General features: G+C 37.2%; 1 protein-coding gene across 9 annotated transcripts in view; it reads left to right on the forward strand.

Moving 5' to 3' along the window:
- Positions 1 to 14,048, forward strand: part of BBS9 (Bardet-Biedl syndrome 9) — a 305,135-nt gene that overhangs the window by 87,689 nt on the left and 203,398 nt on the right. Inside the window, exon 20 of one of the 9 annotated variants that reach the window (XM_054817048.1) lies at positions 7,046 to 7,700. The exons of 7 other annotated variants lie outside the window; for them this stretch is intronic. In XM_054817048.1, the coding sequence (XP_054673023.1) occupies positions 7,046 to 7,168 (123 nt within the window). In that variant the 3' untranslated portion in view covers positions 7,169 to 7,700. Of the gene's footprint in view, positions 1 to 2,013; positions 2,122 to 7,045; positions 7,701 to 14,048 lie in introns of those variants that run through there. One more of the 9 variants, XM_054817049.1, reaches the window with a different exon arrangement.

The raw sequence follows: 14,048 nt of genomic DNA on the forward strand, positions 1-14,048 counted from the left end.
CCTCATCAGTTCTTCCTTCAGTATTCCTATATTGTTTATCTTGTTCATATAGCTAGCAGCACTGGAATGTAAGTGTAGCATTTCACCATTGGTCTGTTAGAAGTGGTCAACAAATGCAGTTGCTTCCGGGTGGTGACACCATGACTCCTCATTTAGAATAAAGAATGCAATTCCATCAGAAGGATCCATTTTAATTCTTTACACAGCATTAAACTGTATAGGAATTTGTTGCCTGTGACTGAGGAAGCTTTATCCACATGTAAGGGTAGCCATTTTCCCTGAGGTCTGTGATCTGAGCTGTCCCTCACACATACAGCCCTGGATGTTTGTTGGGGATCTTGAGCATTCAGTAGAGACTTCTGGAGAAACTGATGGATTTTCTGAAGGATTTGGGAGTCAAATGTCTCTATGCACTGGTTCTTTTAATTAGTAATGTCAGAGGAGTTGCCCTTTGTCTTTCATATGACAGTTTTGAAGAAAGATCCTTCTAATATTTTCAGAACTTTATGAACTTCATTACACAACTGTTTCTTTGTCGTAGAGTAATTTAAACAGAAAGAAGGACTATTTCATGGTTTTGAGATGGAATTTAAGCCATTGTGCTATGAATTAATGCCAGCTGCTAAAACTTAGGACTGGCCCACAGTTTCATGCCACAGGACAGAATTGGTATTTAGGTGTCCTTATGTTTGTTCTTCATTTATGGATAACTTTCCTTGCAACTGGTTTGATCCTTTGTGAGCCCTTCAGTCCCATGTTATTTTCAGAGTGACATTGAGTAGCTGTACTACACTACATTTAAATAATCAAATCTAAAGCTAACTTTGTAGCATTCTTTTTCTCAAAAAAAAAAAAAAAATTAGAGCATTGATTAAAGCGTGTAGGATCTGACTTGCAGCTTTGTTTAAGTTTACTCTAAAATACACACACAAAAAGAACATTCAGCTCATGTTAAAGTGTTAACTAAATGTTTTTTTAGAAAAGCATCCAAAAAGAGAAAGCTATGATACAATAAACTTTCAAAGTTAAATGTATGGAGAAAAAGCAAATCTTTTGTATCCCTGGACATAATTTAGGAGGCCACGGGAAGTGCACTAAATATTTATGTTTCTTGAGGTTTCAGTGGAATGTGTAATTAATCTGAATTTTGGACAGAACTTAAAGGAACTTACTTAGAATCGTTTTGAGCACATCTTACTTAACAAGACAATTGTGAGGAGTTTTCACCCTAGTGCTGCTTATCATGCACGTTATGTCTCTTTCATTGTGGTTTGTGATCAAGCAAGAGTGTAGAAACCTTGTCAAGCAGTATTTTAAGTTTTAAAATACTGTGTGCCAGTTCTTGTACATTTTATAGTATTTGACACTATCAGTCAAAATTACTTTTGGGTGTAAATCATTGTCACAATTCAGATAACTGGTTGATTCTGAATTGTATCTTCTGAATCATATGACTTCCTTTCCGAAATTTCGGCACTTTAAATGAAAACCAGTATTCCAGTTAACACTTGACAAATATCTAAATGTAAGAACAGTTGACAAATATCTAAATGTAAGCATATTTTGGCCTTCTTGTCTAACACTTTTTATCAGTTTTCAGAACAGTTCCTTAGCTCATTTAAACCACCATTATTCCAGAGGGCCTGGTTTATAAGACATGGGGTTCTGGCCCAGTGTTTAAGGGCTTGCCTTTATGCCTGGGGACATTGTCACACATCTGCTTCGCTTGTGTTCAACACCAGCTAGATGTGAACGTGATGCCATCTGGAAGCTTTGCACCTGTGTCAAAGTTGAACAAAAAAATGTACTAATACACTTTTTTCATAGCACTGCATTAATGTAGTTATGTTGCTCCCAGTTGGAGATGGTTCACAATCTCCTGTCTTTCAGCTGGTGTAGAACAATTCTGTGACTGTCCGCACCCTTCTCTGCAGATCTGTTGTAACCTTTTGCTGTGCTGTTGGATGCTGTGACAAGCAGAATTGCAGGTGCTCTCTGTCTTTTGGTCTCTAGGCATGTGTGCTAGGCTCAATCTCGTATCTGGTATCTCTCTTGCTCGGTTTCCTGGACTCCAGTTAACTCAAACTGGTGACAGCTCTTCCACCTTTGTCCAGTTCCTGATACTGAATTTCCCCACTACTGAAGGTATGTGTATTTGACACTTACTGTAAATTTTAATTATATTCTGTGAAAGAATTTTAAAATGTGCACGTGCACATGCATTTTATTGTTAGACAGCATGAAAAGCACATCTGTGTGGGGAACACATTGGAAGGTTCTAACTTATTTTCATCTCTTCAGCAAGAGATTTCCATCTTGTTGCCACCTTTTGAAAGGAAGCACAATCTCCCCTCTTTGCCTCTGTTTCCCGTTTTTCTCTGCTCTCGGAATAAGATTCCGCCAGCTATCAAATGACACCCTCCCATTTGATTTTTGGGTCTGTTATTTCTGGGACTTGGTTGCAGACTCACATGATTGAACTGACTTCCCTGTAGTCAGGTTTTTAGTTCCAGGGAACTGGAAATACTCTAGGTTAGTAATCCTTGGTGATTTCAGGGTCTTAGATGGAGTAATTTCTTTTGATATTTCCATAATGATTTCAGCACAAAGATGAAGAGTATATTGAAGGCAAATGCCTTTACCCTTCTTAGATGTAGCTAATTTATAAGCAGTAGTACAAAGGAATATATGTTTATGTACATGTGCACATGCATATATATATATGTACATACACATAATTCATCATATATTCATTTTAGTCTTCAGACTTGTTCCTGATTGTGTTTTTAGAATTTTCTGTCTTAAGAGGCAGAATTTTACTTCTGTGATAGTTGATACCAACAGGTCCAGCACCTGATATATTAAAGAAAAAACCATCTTGCCATTTCTCTCCTTACCTCATGTCCATCCACTGGTTTAGGAAGTTAGGCTCTTTATTTCTGATCTGTAATCTACTACATAGATGTAATATGAAGTAAGTGTGGGCATTACAATTTTTTAAGTAAACATAATTTTTTAATCTTTTGAAAGCATAAGTACTGTTGCTGGCATTATTTTAACACTTGCAACGTGTGGAGCACTTTGATTGTTGGTGGTTTGTGGTCAGTGGAAAATAAAACTTATTATGTACTATTCACTAAAACACATGGAATGTCATTAAAGGTCCATTAACTCTTTGTTCAAGCCCCTTAACTCCTTTCCTTACTTATTAATCGGTTGATAAAAATCTCAAAAGTGATCATTAGTGATTGAGTATTCTCTCTAGAGTTGCACTTCTGACACACATGGCCTCAGGAACTCGACATTTTGGGAATGATTCATTACTTGATTAGTAAGGACTTTTACCTCAAAGCAAAACCATTAGGGTTTATCATGCATGACTCAAAGGCTATATATCACGCCCGCTCCTGTAATAGTCATTTTCCCCAGATAATGTCAGTGAGAACTACACCCATAGTATAAATTAGCTCTTTTTGGCTTGAATAAATATGCTGTTCTTTGGAGGAGTTATATTTAACTTCTCTTCTTTTATTGCCGTTTCTGCTAAATGTAGTTTTTTCATAGCCACTAAAAGTAGCTTATTGGCTATTACATATAATTAAAATTCTCTATTTTACTGGTGTTCAAACAGTGTTATGTTTCTGTTTCCCTAAGACTTATTTAGCTTTAACAGTGGAATACTTACAATGTCATCAAAGCCCCTTTTTATTAGAAGATGTATTTCAAAAATGTCTGAAAGCCGTTAGCTGTGCTTGGGAAGCATATATTAGGATTGCTGGCACAATTCTTCTGTATTTTGGTCTGTGGTAGCAATTACTTGCTCCAGTGTGGGAGAGTCTTTACTTCAGGTCAGCCAGTTTGTGGAACAAGTAGGTAAAATTGCTTGTATCTTCAGTAAGGATTTTTGTGGAGGGAGTTAGACACATGTAAAAGTTGGAAGTGATACAGCCATCACAAGAGAAAGAGGTTGGAAGTAAAATCTTCTTGTGTGTGTAGACATGGCACAAAGCGCCTCAACTGGGGTCTGCTGGACTGCAGTCTGGCCTGTCACTTTTTCCACAAACTGGAGTTTCAGCTACACTGTGCTTTATCATACAGCCCTATCTACTGAATTACTCCCCTTGAACCTGTGAATAGCCAGGTTTGAACACCTCACTAAAGGACCAGAGGTGTGATTTTTATTCAAGGTTTTTTTCCCCCAGTCCACCCTGGGTGCGGTTCCCACTTTAGAGCTCTTGCAGCGATGTGACCTATCAGAGAATTCCCCAAACGTTGATTCAGTCCTCAGGGATATGGGCAGATTGTACCTTCTGGTGTATACAGGCAATGGCGGGAAGTGATTTATGTCACTTCTTGTGATGTAAATGTTCTTTGGCAGTTCTTGTGACGTTTGTTTCATTGGCTATTGCCTTTTTGAAGGGGAAAAAATAATATTCCTTTGTAAGGGCAGATCTCGTATCCTCAGCCTAACCTGAGCTCACCAGACTGTATATGAGGGCTTTCTGTAGGGCCTGAAAGAACCTGCGTGCATTTGAATGAATGAAAATGAAACCAGTTGGCTACAATTCCCCAAAGAAAGGAATACTGATAAGTCTTATTTCTTTGACAGAAAAGTCATATCTGATAATCCGAAATATCAGATACCTGTGCTGATGCTTAAATCATTGACAGGCTGTTTCTCTGGGAGAAATGTACTCCATAAGCAGGAGAGGAAATGCTGTGCAGTAGTGTAATCAAAACTTGAATAAAAAAATTGATACCATCTTTATAGAAGGATGGAAAACACTATTATTTCATGCTCCCTAGAAAGTTTTCTATATGAGCCCTGTAATTATGCAGTACAAAAGCATTTGAGGCATAAAAGCTATACAGCTGAGAACAACTAGGGAGTGTATGTGGTGGAAGAGACAATGGTTACTTTGCGAGTTTGGATACATGATCTTTGTGGAATTACTCATTTTGAGTGGTCCAGATGTGATGAATTAAGTGAATATTAAATTATTATCAGTTTTGGTTAATTTCTGCATTTAGTACTAAGAACATTTTTGATGGCTTCTGATGTAATAGTTTGCTTTCGAGTGGCTACTATACTTGCTTTACCAGTGTGTACATGGGTGCTGTGCCTTCAGGTACCTGAAATAACATTGAACTAGATAATTTTCTGGTGTGAGATCACAGTAAGTGATACTGATTTCTTTTGTCATCAGTCCCCTGCTCCGCCCAGTACATCTGTTACTGCTTACGTATTTGTTGCACACTCCTGATCAGCTGAGTTAGGATTCTGCTTGATATTACTTACCAGAGGCAGTATAGTAGTGGACTATGGATTCCTGAAGAAAAAAAAATTCAAAAATATTATAGACATTTTATTAAAAAAAAAAAAAAATCTGTTTCTTTGTGTGTTCCTTGCAGTCAGCTCAGAGCTGCTGCTCTAGCCACTACCTCTCTGAGGAAAAATGTAACTTGTGTGGTCATTCTCCCAATTTAGATCTTTTTAATAAAAGGTACAGTTTATGTTGGAGCTAAACTGTTGGTTAAATCTGTAAATTGACAATAACAAAAGGGAAAAGAACTTTCTTCTCCATTTCTTCTTGCCAATTGGCATCTCAATAGGTCTATTTTATGTTTCAGTTGTGCTTAACTACTAACTTCCACACAGTAGGTATTTCTACATTGTGAAGCCTTTAATTATTCTGTTGTGGATAATTTAAACCAGTATGAAAAGGAAAAAGGTGGTTAATGCAGGGAAAGTTGGTGTGATGAACTCAGGGGGTCAGGAAGGAAGAAGACAGTAATGATGAACATCATAACTACAGAGGTATTATTTTAAGGCTTTTATTAAATAGAAGGTTCTGCCCATTCTGCTTGCCTTGAGTTCTTTGACAAAAAAGTGTTGTGGCTGCCAATTTCTTCTTTTAATATTGGCAATCTGTTATGGATACAGACTTCGTATATTATTTAGACATCTTAACATTGTTTGCTCGAGTCCCTTGTTGGATGGGCGACCAGGACACTGAAAATTTGAGGTGGCAGATTTTGACTGTAACAGATGTAATCAATCCTTATTTTTCCAGAAAGCCTGTTGATCAACCTAGAAAACATTGAGTTTGGGTGCTGAAGACTATACTTGCCAGGCTAAATTCCTGTCACATGGGAAGGAGAAGTGGGGAAAAAGACATTATATGTCACAGGAACTGGCTTTTTTAAAATGGTATTTTTAAAGGAATCATTCCATTTCCCTTTAGGAAATTTGAAAGTATTTGGTATGGATAACAATTTTTATCTTGTTCATTGTTTATAGTCTTAAGGCCAATCTACTTAGAAAAAGCAACACCTATTAAAGGCCTTTGAATTCCAAGTCTTTCATGTTACAATGTGTCTATTTACTGCTGTCAGTAGGCTTGTAATATATTTAGCTTGAAGAAGTTAACAAGCATACCTTGGAGTGTTACTTTTATTTTCTGTTCTGTGACACTTAGCAAAATCCCATTATACAATTGAGTAGTATTATAATGTTAAAATGTTAATTTGTTCTGCATTCCGTTAAAATTGGATTTTTTTCTTGTGCATTGGCCCATGTGTTTTGTAGAAAACCTATAATTTAAACACTACACCATAGAAATGCCCTAAATTAGTAACCTTTTGCCTTTGCTACCTTAATTACATCTCATTATTTAGTACTTAAAGAGCAACCTCTAGCTATTGGTTAAATATTTGCTAGCTAATTAGATTTGTCATGTTAAAGAAAACAGTAGTCCTTGCCTCTGTTCTAATTTGAATGGAGTTTCAGAGTTTTGAGAAAATTCCATGCTTTGCTGGAGGAAAAGGAAACCTTTTCATTTTCCTTATTTATTTCACTTGTCCTTAATGAGCTTTTTGTCCTGCATTAGCTGTCTGTTACATTCCAACAGGCAATTGAAAGTCTGTCTAAAAATTATTTTCAAAAAGACTGTTGTGTTTCAATATGTTCTATGTCTTCTAGCTACATTTATTCCTTTTAGTTTTTATAAGCATCTGATACACTCAATTTCTTTTCTCTTTTTAGTGTGGAAACAAATATGAAACAGACTACTTGTTGACTACTAATAGCTATCTTTCAGATTTTTACCTCCTTTTGGGAAGAAGTCTGTACTGTTTGATCAGAATCACAAGGAATATGATTCATTAAAACATCTGTTGAATTGTCTTTTCTGACAGATCTAAAGATCACTTCTCCTGTTTGTTTTGTTTAATTGTATGCAGAAATTATAAATGCAGAAGTTATGAACAGCTTGCAGGTTGACTTAATCTTCAGTATTTTATTCATGTCTACTGGATTGTATTTTTGCATTTTATTTTGCTTTATCTTTTGCTATTTTTTCCTTTGTATAAAAGCATGTGAAGAGATTGTAGTTTATAGTTGCAATTGCCTGGAATTCCACGATGTGAAATTCCCTGTCATATGCAAAGATATCCTGCTTCATTTCCTCTTTTACTTTTTTTTCTGAGATCCACAGTAGTGGAAGCTTGTATACAACAGGTTTGTCTGTCTTACCCAGTACTTAACTGTTGCTCTCCTTATCTAGTTCTTAAATTGTTGCCTGCACTGGCCATTTGCTTTTGGAAGCCAAAAAGTTCCTTCACCCATTCTTTCCATATGTTTTGTTACATTGTGGGTTAAAAATTGTGGACTGGCATGGTTACAGTTTGAAGTATGACTCTCCATTTATGTTTATTGTTGTGGTATCACTGACCTTTTATTTTTAACAAAGGCCCCAGACGAATGGAGAAAAACACATTGATACAAGTTTTCATCTTGTTCATGTGCTTTTTCTTCTGTGGGAAGCCCATCTATGGAACAGAGAAACATAAATAAATGTATAATTTTGCTCCTATGAAAAACAGTTTTAATTTCTGACACGTATTTTACTAAACTTTTTTGAGGGTAGTGGTGGGGGGAATACCAGCAGTGCATTTACAGAGAAACCAGTTGGCCTGTCCAATTTTAGGCTACATATTTCAACCTTTGAAGTAGATAGTTTCTCTGAAAACTTCTTTGCATGTTTTGTTTCCTATGTCACTGTTTACGCATTCTGTATCGGTAGACTCTGAAATGATCACTTCACTATTTGTGTGAACGTTTGAATGATTCGTTGATTATTGTCTGTATTTATTATTGGTTTTGAATTTAGCAAGGCAATCTGTAAAGGCAATGCCTGCCTAAGAGGCCCTGTTGTTCTTTGCAAAAAAAACCCCAAAAAACAAAAAACCAAAAAAAACCTGTGGAAACTGTTCCCCGAGAAGAGTTTTTGAGATTTATGTGGATTACAAAGCATTAAGAAGGGTCATTGCCTAATTTTCTTTCTGAGCAAAAATGCCAAGATACAATTTTAGCAGGTATTAGTAAAAATTGAAAAATATGCTTTGTGTTCTGGGACCGGTGCCAACATCTGTATTTGCAACTCCCAAGACAGGTCTAAGAGTGAAAGCTTTTACTCATTGCCCTCAGAAGACTGCTAGAACAAGCCTGTGACATTTCTTTTCTGTTGCATCTGTGTTATTTACTTCCCCTTCAATTTTTTTTTTTTTTTTTAAAGTTTATGGTCACTGCAAAGGAGTTTCCTCTCTGGGGTGGGGAAAAAAGGAAAGAAAAAAGTCATAACCCTTTGTTTTGATCACAGGTGCATTTTTCTAGTAGGAGGTCACATTTAATTTGTGTAGCATGTTTGGGTGATTCTGGAGCAGATCCTCAGTAAGAATGAATTATCATGGGAGTTAATAGCTCTGACTGTTAGCACAAGCTGAGATCTGTTCTCTAGTCCAGGTAAGTTTCATTTTTTTCATGAAACAAATGGGACTGTAAGTTTTAAAATTTCATAAAATGTCTAGTAAATTGTAGTAATTTTTTTGAAGATATTCAAAGACTTGTCTCATTTTCTGTGAATGCTATATTAACCTGTGTTGTCTCTTAATTTTTTCATATTTTGATCAGGGATCAAATGGAGGTGGTTAGGTTTCTGTGCATATGTTGCTGTTTTAAAATAGTGTGTTTATCAGGTGAAGGATAGTTGCAATGATGCATGCAAGTCTGGACTTTTCCAATGTATGTTTCAAGAGGCTTTTCAGTGCCTTACTGAGGCACTTAATTTGTTGTACTTTTATTCTGAGCAGTAAGGAGCCCTCTTTAACCCTGTTCTGTCTAGGATTGTTTCAGGTGCTCTATCTTTGAAAATAGGCCACTTTATTAGGCCAACTAAATATGGATTTAAATGTCTAAATTCTGGTTTGAAAAATGCACGTGCTTCAAAAGAGAACATTTGCAAGAAATAACATTTCTGGATTTTTGCCTCTCATTAACTTTTGCATTGCATACAGAACAGTGTTGCTTTCAGTTGAAAAATGGATTGTTCCAGCAGAGTGCAGCAAAAGACAAATATTGTAAATATGTTTAGCTTTCCTATCAAGAGTTGGTACATTGTAAAAAAAGGAAGAACTTATATAAGGAGCTCATAATTCATAAAATACCAAATATATTCTGGAGGAACTGTATAAGAAGATTGTGGTTTAGTTAAGTTCTTTCTGCAGGTTTTTACTTCTGCAACTCTGAGACATCGGTAGAATTTACTAGGAAAATAATCATTAAATAAGTGTTAATATATAGTGAATAAGTAAAGTCTAAGCTCTCTCAAGCATTCCTGGTAAATAGAAGCAGAACTTTGAATTGCAGGTAGCTAAATGCTACTGGTCAGTAATTTGTCTGAGCCTGGACTGCAAGATGGTAGAAGAGTTGAGATCACAGTTCAGGATTTTTCCCTTCTTCCCCAAACTTAAGCTATTAAACTCCTCTGCCTCTTATAATTTTAGCTACCAATGTTTTGGTGGTTTTGGTTGGGTTTTTTTTTTTCTTTTTTCCCCTGCTCGATTGCTTAAAAGTTAGCAAGCCTTTTTTGGGGCCTTTGTTTCACCATAACATGCAGAAATTTTCTTTAGCTTTTTGAAGCCTTACTTTAAATGATGCCATTAAGAAAAGATTGTATAGTTACTTTGACCCTCCAAAATGTAAATAAAAGTAGTGTGCAAAATACTGGTTTCTGGATTTGAGTCAGTCTTCTAGTTTAATCTTGGTGAAAATTCCCAATGACACAAAAGGATTCTTGCATGTTCCTTATATAGCTGCATGTCTAAACTCACTTTAAGGTATTTTTTTCTTCATATAGGCATAGCTTTGCTGGATAGTAGCAATATAAAACAATAGTGAAGAGACCACCTAGAAATATAGGGTTTTATAACACTAAAGCCAGTAGTAGTTTTCAGAAGCTGAAAAGAGGAAATTTAGTCTTAAAAAGTGTTAATGACTGTAAGAGCTACATATTTAGCTAAGAAAAAAGTGAGTATTTGTATATTCAGAGATTGGAAATTAAAATGGATATATAAAATATTTCTTAAGAAATCTCAAAGGAATGTAGTTTTCCTTAACCCATCTGTTAAAATTTATCTGATTTGACTCAAGCCATACGTTTTCACTAATAGTTTCTAGTGTTGTTCCCATGTCAGAATCTGGATTTAGAGCCCTAAGCAGGCTTATGTTTTCACTGTTTGGGTTGCAGCCTGTTCCCCTGGTCCTCCTGATCCTGGGTTTCAAACTGCCTTGCACTGCCAAAGTTAAAGTGGGAAATGTTCCCAGACGAGTTCATTCTCAGCTCATTAATCAACATGAACAAGTCAAATGAGAGACTCGGGGTGAGTGAGTCTGGGATCCCCATCCACTCATTTGTGGGCACTGGAGATCCATCATTGGCACAGCTTGCCCTCCCATCCTTCAGTGGGTCCCCTTTTCCTCTTGCCAAGAGTGGCCCTTCCCTGGCACCCTTGCGTGGTAGAAGTGTGGGGTATTGCTTGTTACACTAGTCTTTTCCTCCTCCTCCTCCTCCTCGCTGGACAGATGTGGACAGTTCCCCAGGGCACAATGAAAGAAGTAACCTATGGAGAAACTAACGTTGCCATGCTGAAGGGGTAGGGATGTTTCGAGAGAAATCATAGCATGCTTTTAGGAGGCTATCCCAGCATTGCAGTCTGCTGCAACCAGCAGTCACCCAGGTTTCCTATGTCTTTTGGCTCTAGCAGCTGGTGGTCACAGCCTCTGATATATGCTGAACAATTTTCTTCTTCTGTGACCTTGAATCTCTCAGATGGCAGTAAAAGAAAGGTTCTATTTAAGTTGAAAATGCCTGGGTGTGCTGGTTTTGGCTGGGATAGAGTTAATTTTCTTCATCATAGCTAGTATGGGGCTATGTTTTGGATTTGTACTGAAAACAGCATTGATAATAGAGATGATTTCATTACTGCTGAGCAGTGCTTACACAGAGCCAAGTCCTTTTCTGCTTCTCACACCGCCCCACCAGTGGGATGGCTGGGGGTCCACAAGAAGTTAGGAGGGGACACAGCTGGGACAGCTGACCCCATCTGACCAAAGGGATATTCAATACCATATGACATCATGCTCAGCATATAAAGCTGAGGAAAGAAGAAGGAAGGGGGGGACATTCAGAGTGATGGCATTTGTCTTCCCAAGTCACCATTACACATGATGGAGCCCTGCTTTCCTGGAGATGGCTGAACACCTGCCTGCCCATGGGAAGTGGTGAATGAATCCTTGTTTTGCTTTGCTTGCGTGCACGGCTTTTGCTTTACCCATTAAACTGTCTTCATCTCAACCCACGAGTTTTCTCACTTTTATTCTTCTGATTCTCTTCGTGAGCGGCTGCGTGGGCCTCAGTTTAACTGGGGTTAAACCACGACACTGGGTTTGGTTCTGATCAGGATCTTAATGCAGTGTGAAGTAACTCTAAATTTCTGCAGTGTACCTATAGACTCCACTTAGGCTTAAGGCACCCAGTGTATTGGATGCTATGCAAACACAGAATAAGGTTTTTCTTTTTCTTGTTTTCTGAAGATCTTGCTATTTCAGTACACCAAATCTTACCCAAGTTTTGAGTTTAACAAATCTAACATCCTTGGGTAAGGATGAAGGTCAGAGTGATAAAAACATGGAGGTATTTAGGAAAGCTGTTACACAATATGATGATTCTGGGTTCATTTATTGGCTTTTCTAATACTGTTTTTTGTTTAATTTTTTTGGATCTGTCTCAGTCTGTAGTCTGAAGGGAATTAGTTACTGACCTTTCCCATACCAGAATATCTTAACCGAGCAAGAACGGTAAGAAGCTCATCTAGTATTTTTCTTGCTTCAGCTTTGTAAAGAGTTTATTTACAAAAGACGAAGGGGAGTACATTTAAGAATCACTCATTAATGAGAAAATGTGATTTTTTGAAAGGTCATTATTCTTGTGAAAGTGATGCTTAATTTTACAAAGCACATTGTTAGTATTGGTAAACTAAAGAAAAAGTGGTCGACAAATACAGGCCATAAGGATCATGAAGAAAAGTTTCAGATTCTCCAAATAATGTGGGATATGTGGCAATGACTAGTTTTAGGGCTGCCCTACAGTATTCCTTATCTTAACATTTATTTTGTGGTAGCACAGTGTGGCCATGCTCAACTTGGAACCCTTCTCTGCAGGCAGTCCAAACTTAAAAATACCAATCATTGCCTCAACTATTGTACAATCTAATACAATATTTCTCTGTCCTTTTTTAACATCATGGGTACTTTCACACTGATTGATTGATTTTTTTTATTTTCCTCTGCTGTTCAGAATTTGGAAACAAGGGAAGGTAGAAAATAAAGTGCTTAGAATTTAGACAAACAGCATCTCATTGTTTTACAGAAGCATTGCTTTAATGCCATAAAAACGGATATTTTAAATTGGCACTGACGGCAGTCAGGAGCCAGCTTCTGACTTTGCCTTCTGGCAGGCCCAGCTGTACACCTCCCAGCTGAGTGAGATTTCTGTGTAGGTAGTTTTTATTTGTATTTTAAGTTGCTGGTTGCTTTGTGAATTCTGCTAGGAAGACCACCAGTAGATCTGAAATCACAATTTGAAAAACTTGCAGACTTTACAGATGGCCAATAGAGGTGTTATTGCAAAGATTTAATAATAATAAATGAACCTGAAGATAGTCATAAAAGCCCTTTGGATTGAGGAGACTTTAGGATGATAATTATGCCTTAATTATCATGATGGGAGTCTGTAGGTTGGTTCTGAAATTAATATATGAAGAAGTCATTAGTCTTTGAGAGCCATGTTGTGTAAGCAGTAGAATGAAGGTTTCAAAAATTCAGCAAGTGGGAAGAATGTTAAGATAGTGGCTACAAAGAGCACGCTCACTGAGGTTTTTTCAGATGAGGAAAAGGGAAGGTGGAGTACTAACTTGAAGAGAATATGATGTACCTATGGTTTTTTGATTCAATGATAATACAAACAATATGCCTCTAGACTGATGATATCACATGAACTACATGCAGAGAAAGAGAGATTCAGGGCCCTGGAATACAGAGCTGTCTTTGTTATCATGATACCAGACCCTTTGCAGCCTTCATTTCTACTTTTCCAGGCACTGTAACTAGTAGGGGGTATTTATGATCTGCACAGAGCTTGACTGTTCATGGAGGTTGTAGGGCAGTAGGGAAGGAGATCTGAGCCTTGGATGGGTTTGTGAAGCCTAGAAGAGAAGTGGGTGCAGACTATTTTGAAGTAAGGTATTGTGTAGGAAAGCACTGTCTACATATAAATGCTAGTGAGACTAAGAAAGAAGATCCATCTTAGCTCAAGGCAGATACATGTGTGTGAATGGCTGTTGATACTGAGTAGGAAAATAAGAATTTAGGGAAACTAGGGGCTGGAGGAATGTAGTAGAGGTTGTACTTGAAAGAAAAGATGGGTAAGATGACACACTGAAGAGAGGAAGAGAATCTGGACCTTTCAGACAAAATGAGACAAATTATTTTTACACATACTATTATATCTTAGTTTTTAAATCCAAATAATCAATTTATAGAGGCCTAGAAATGATTTAAAACAGGAGAGAGTGTTTAGATTTTGCATGTCCTGATTGAGAGGGGAAAGGAGGGTAGAGGGGAAGAAAACCCAGAAAGTACAGAAGCTAGT

The sequence above is a fragment of the Grus americana genome, chromosome 2 (assembly GCF_028858705.1).
Source record: "Grus americana isolate bGruAme1 chromosome 2, bGruAme1.mat, whole genome shotgun sequence".
Classification (NCBI taxonomy): domain Eukaryota; kingdom Metazoa; phylum Chordata; class Aves; order Gruiformes; family Gruidae; genus Grus; species Grus americana.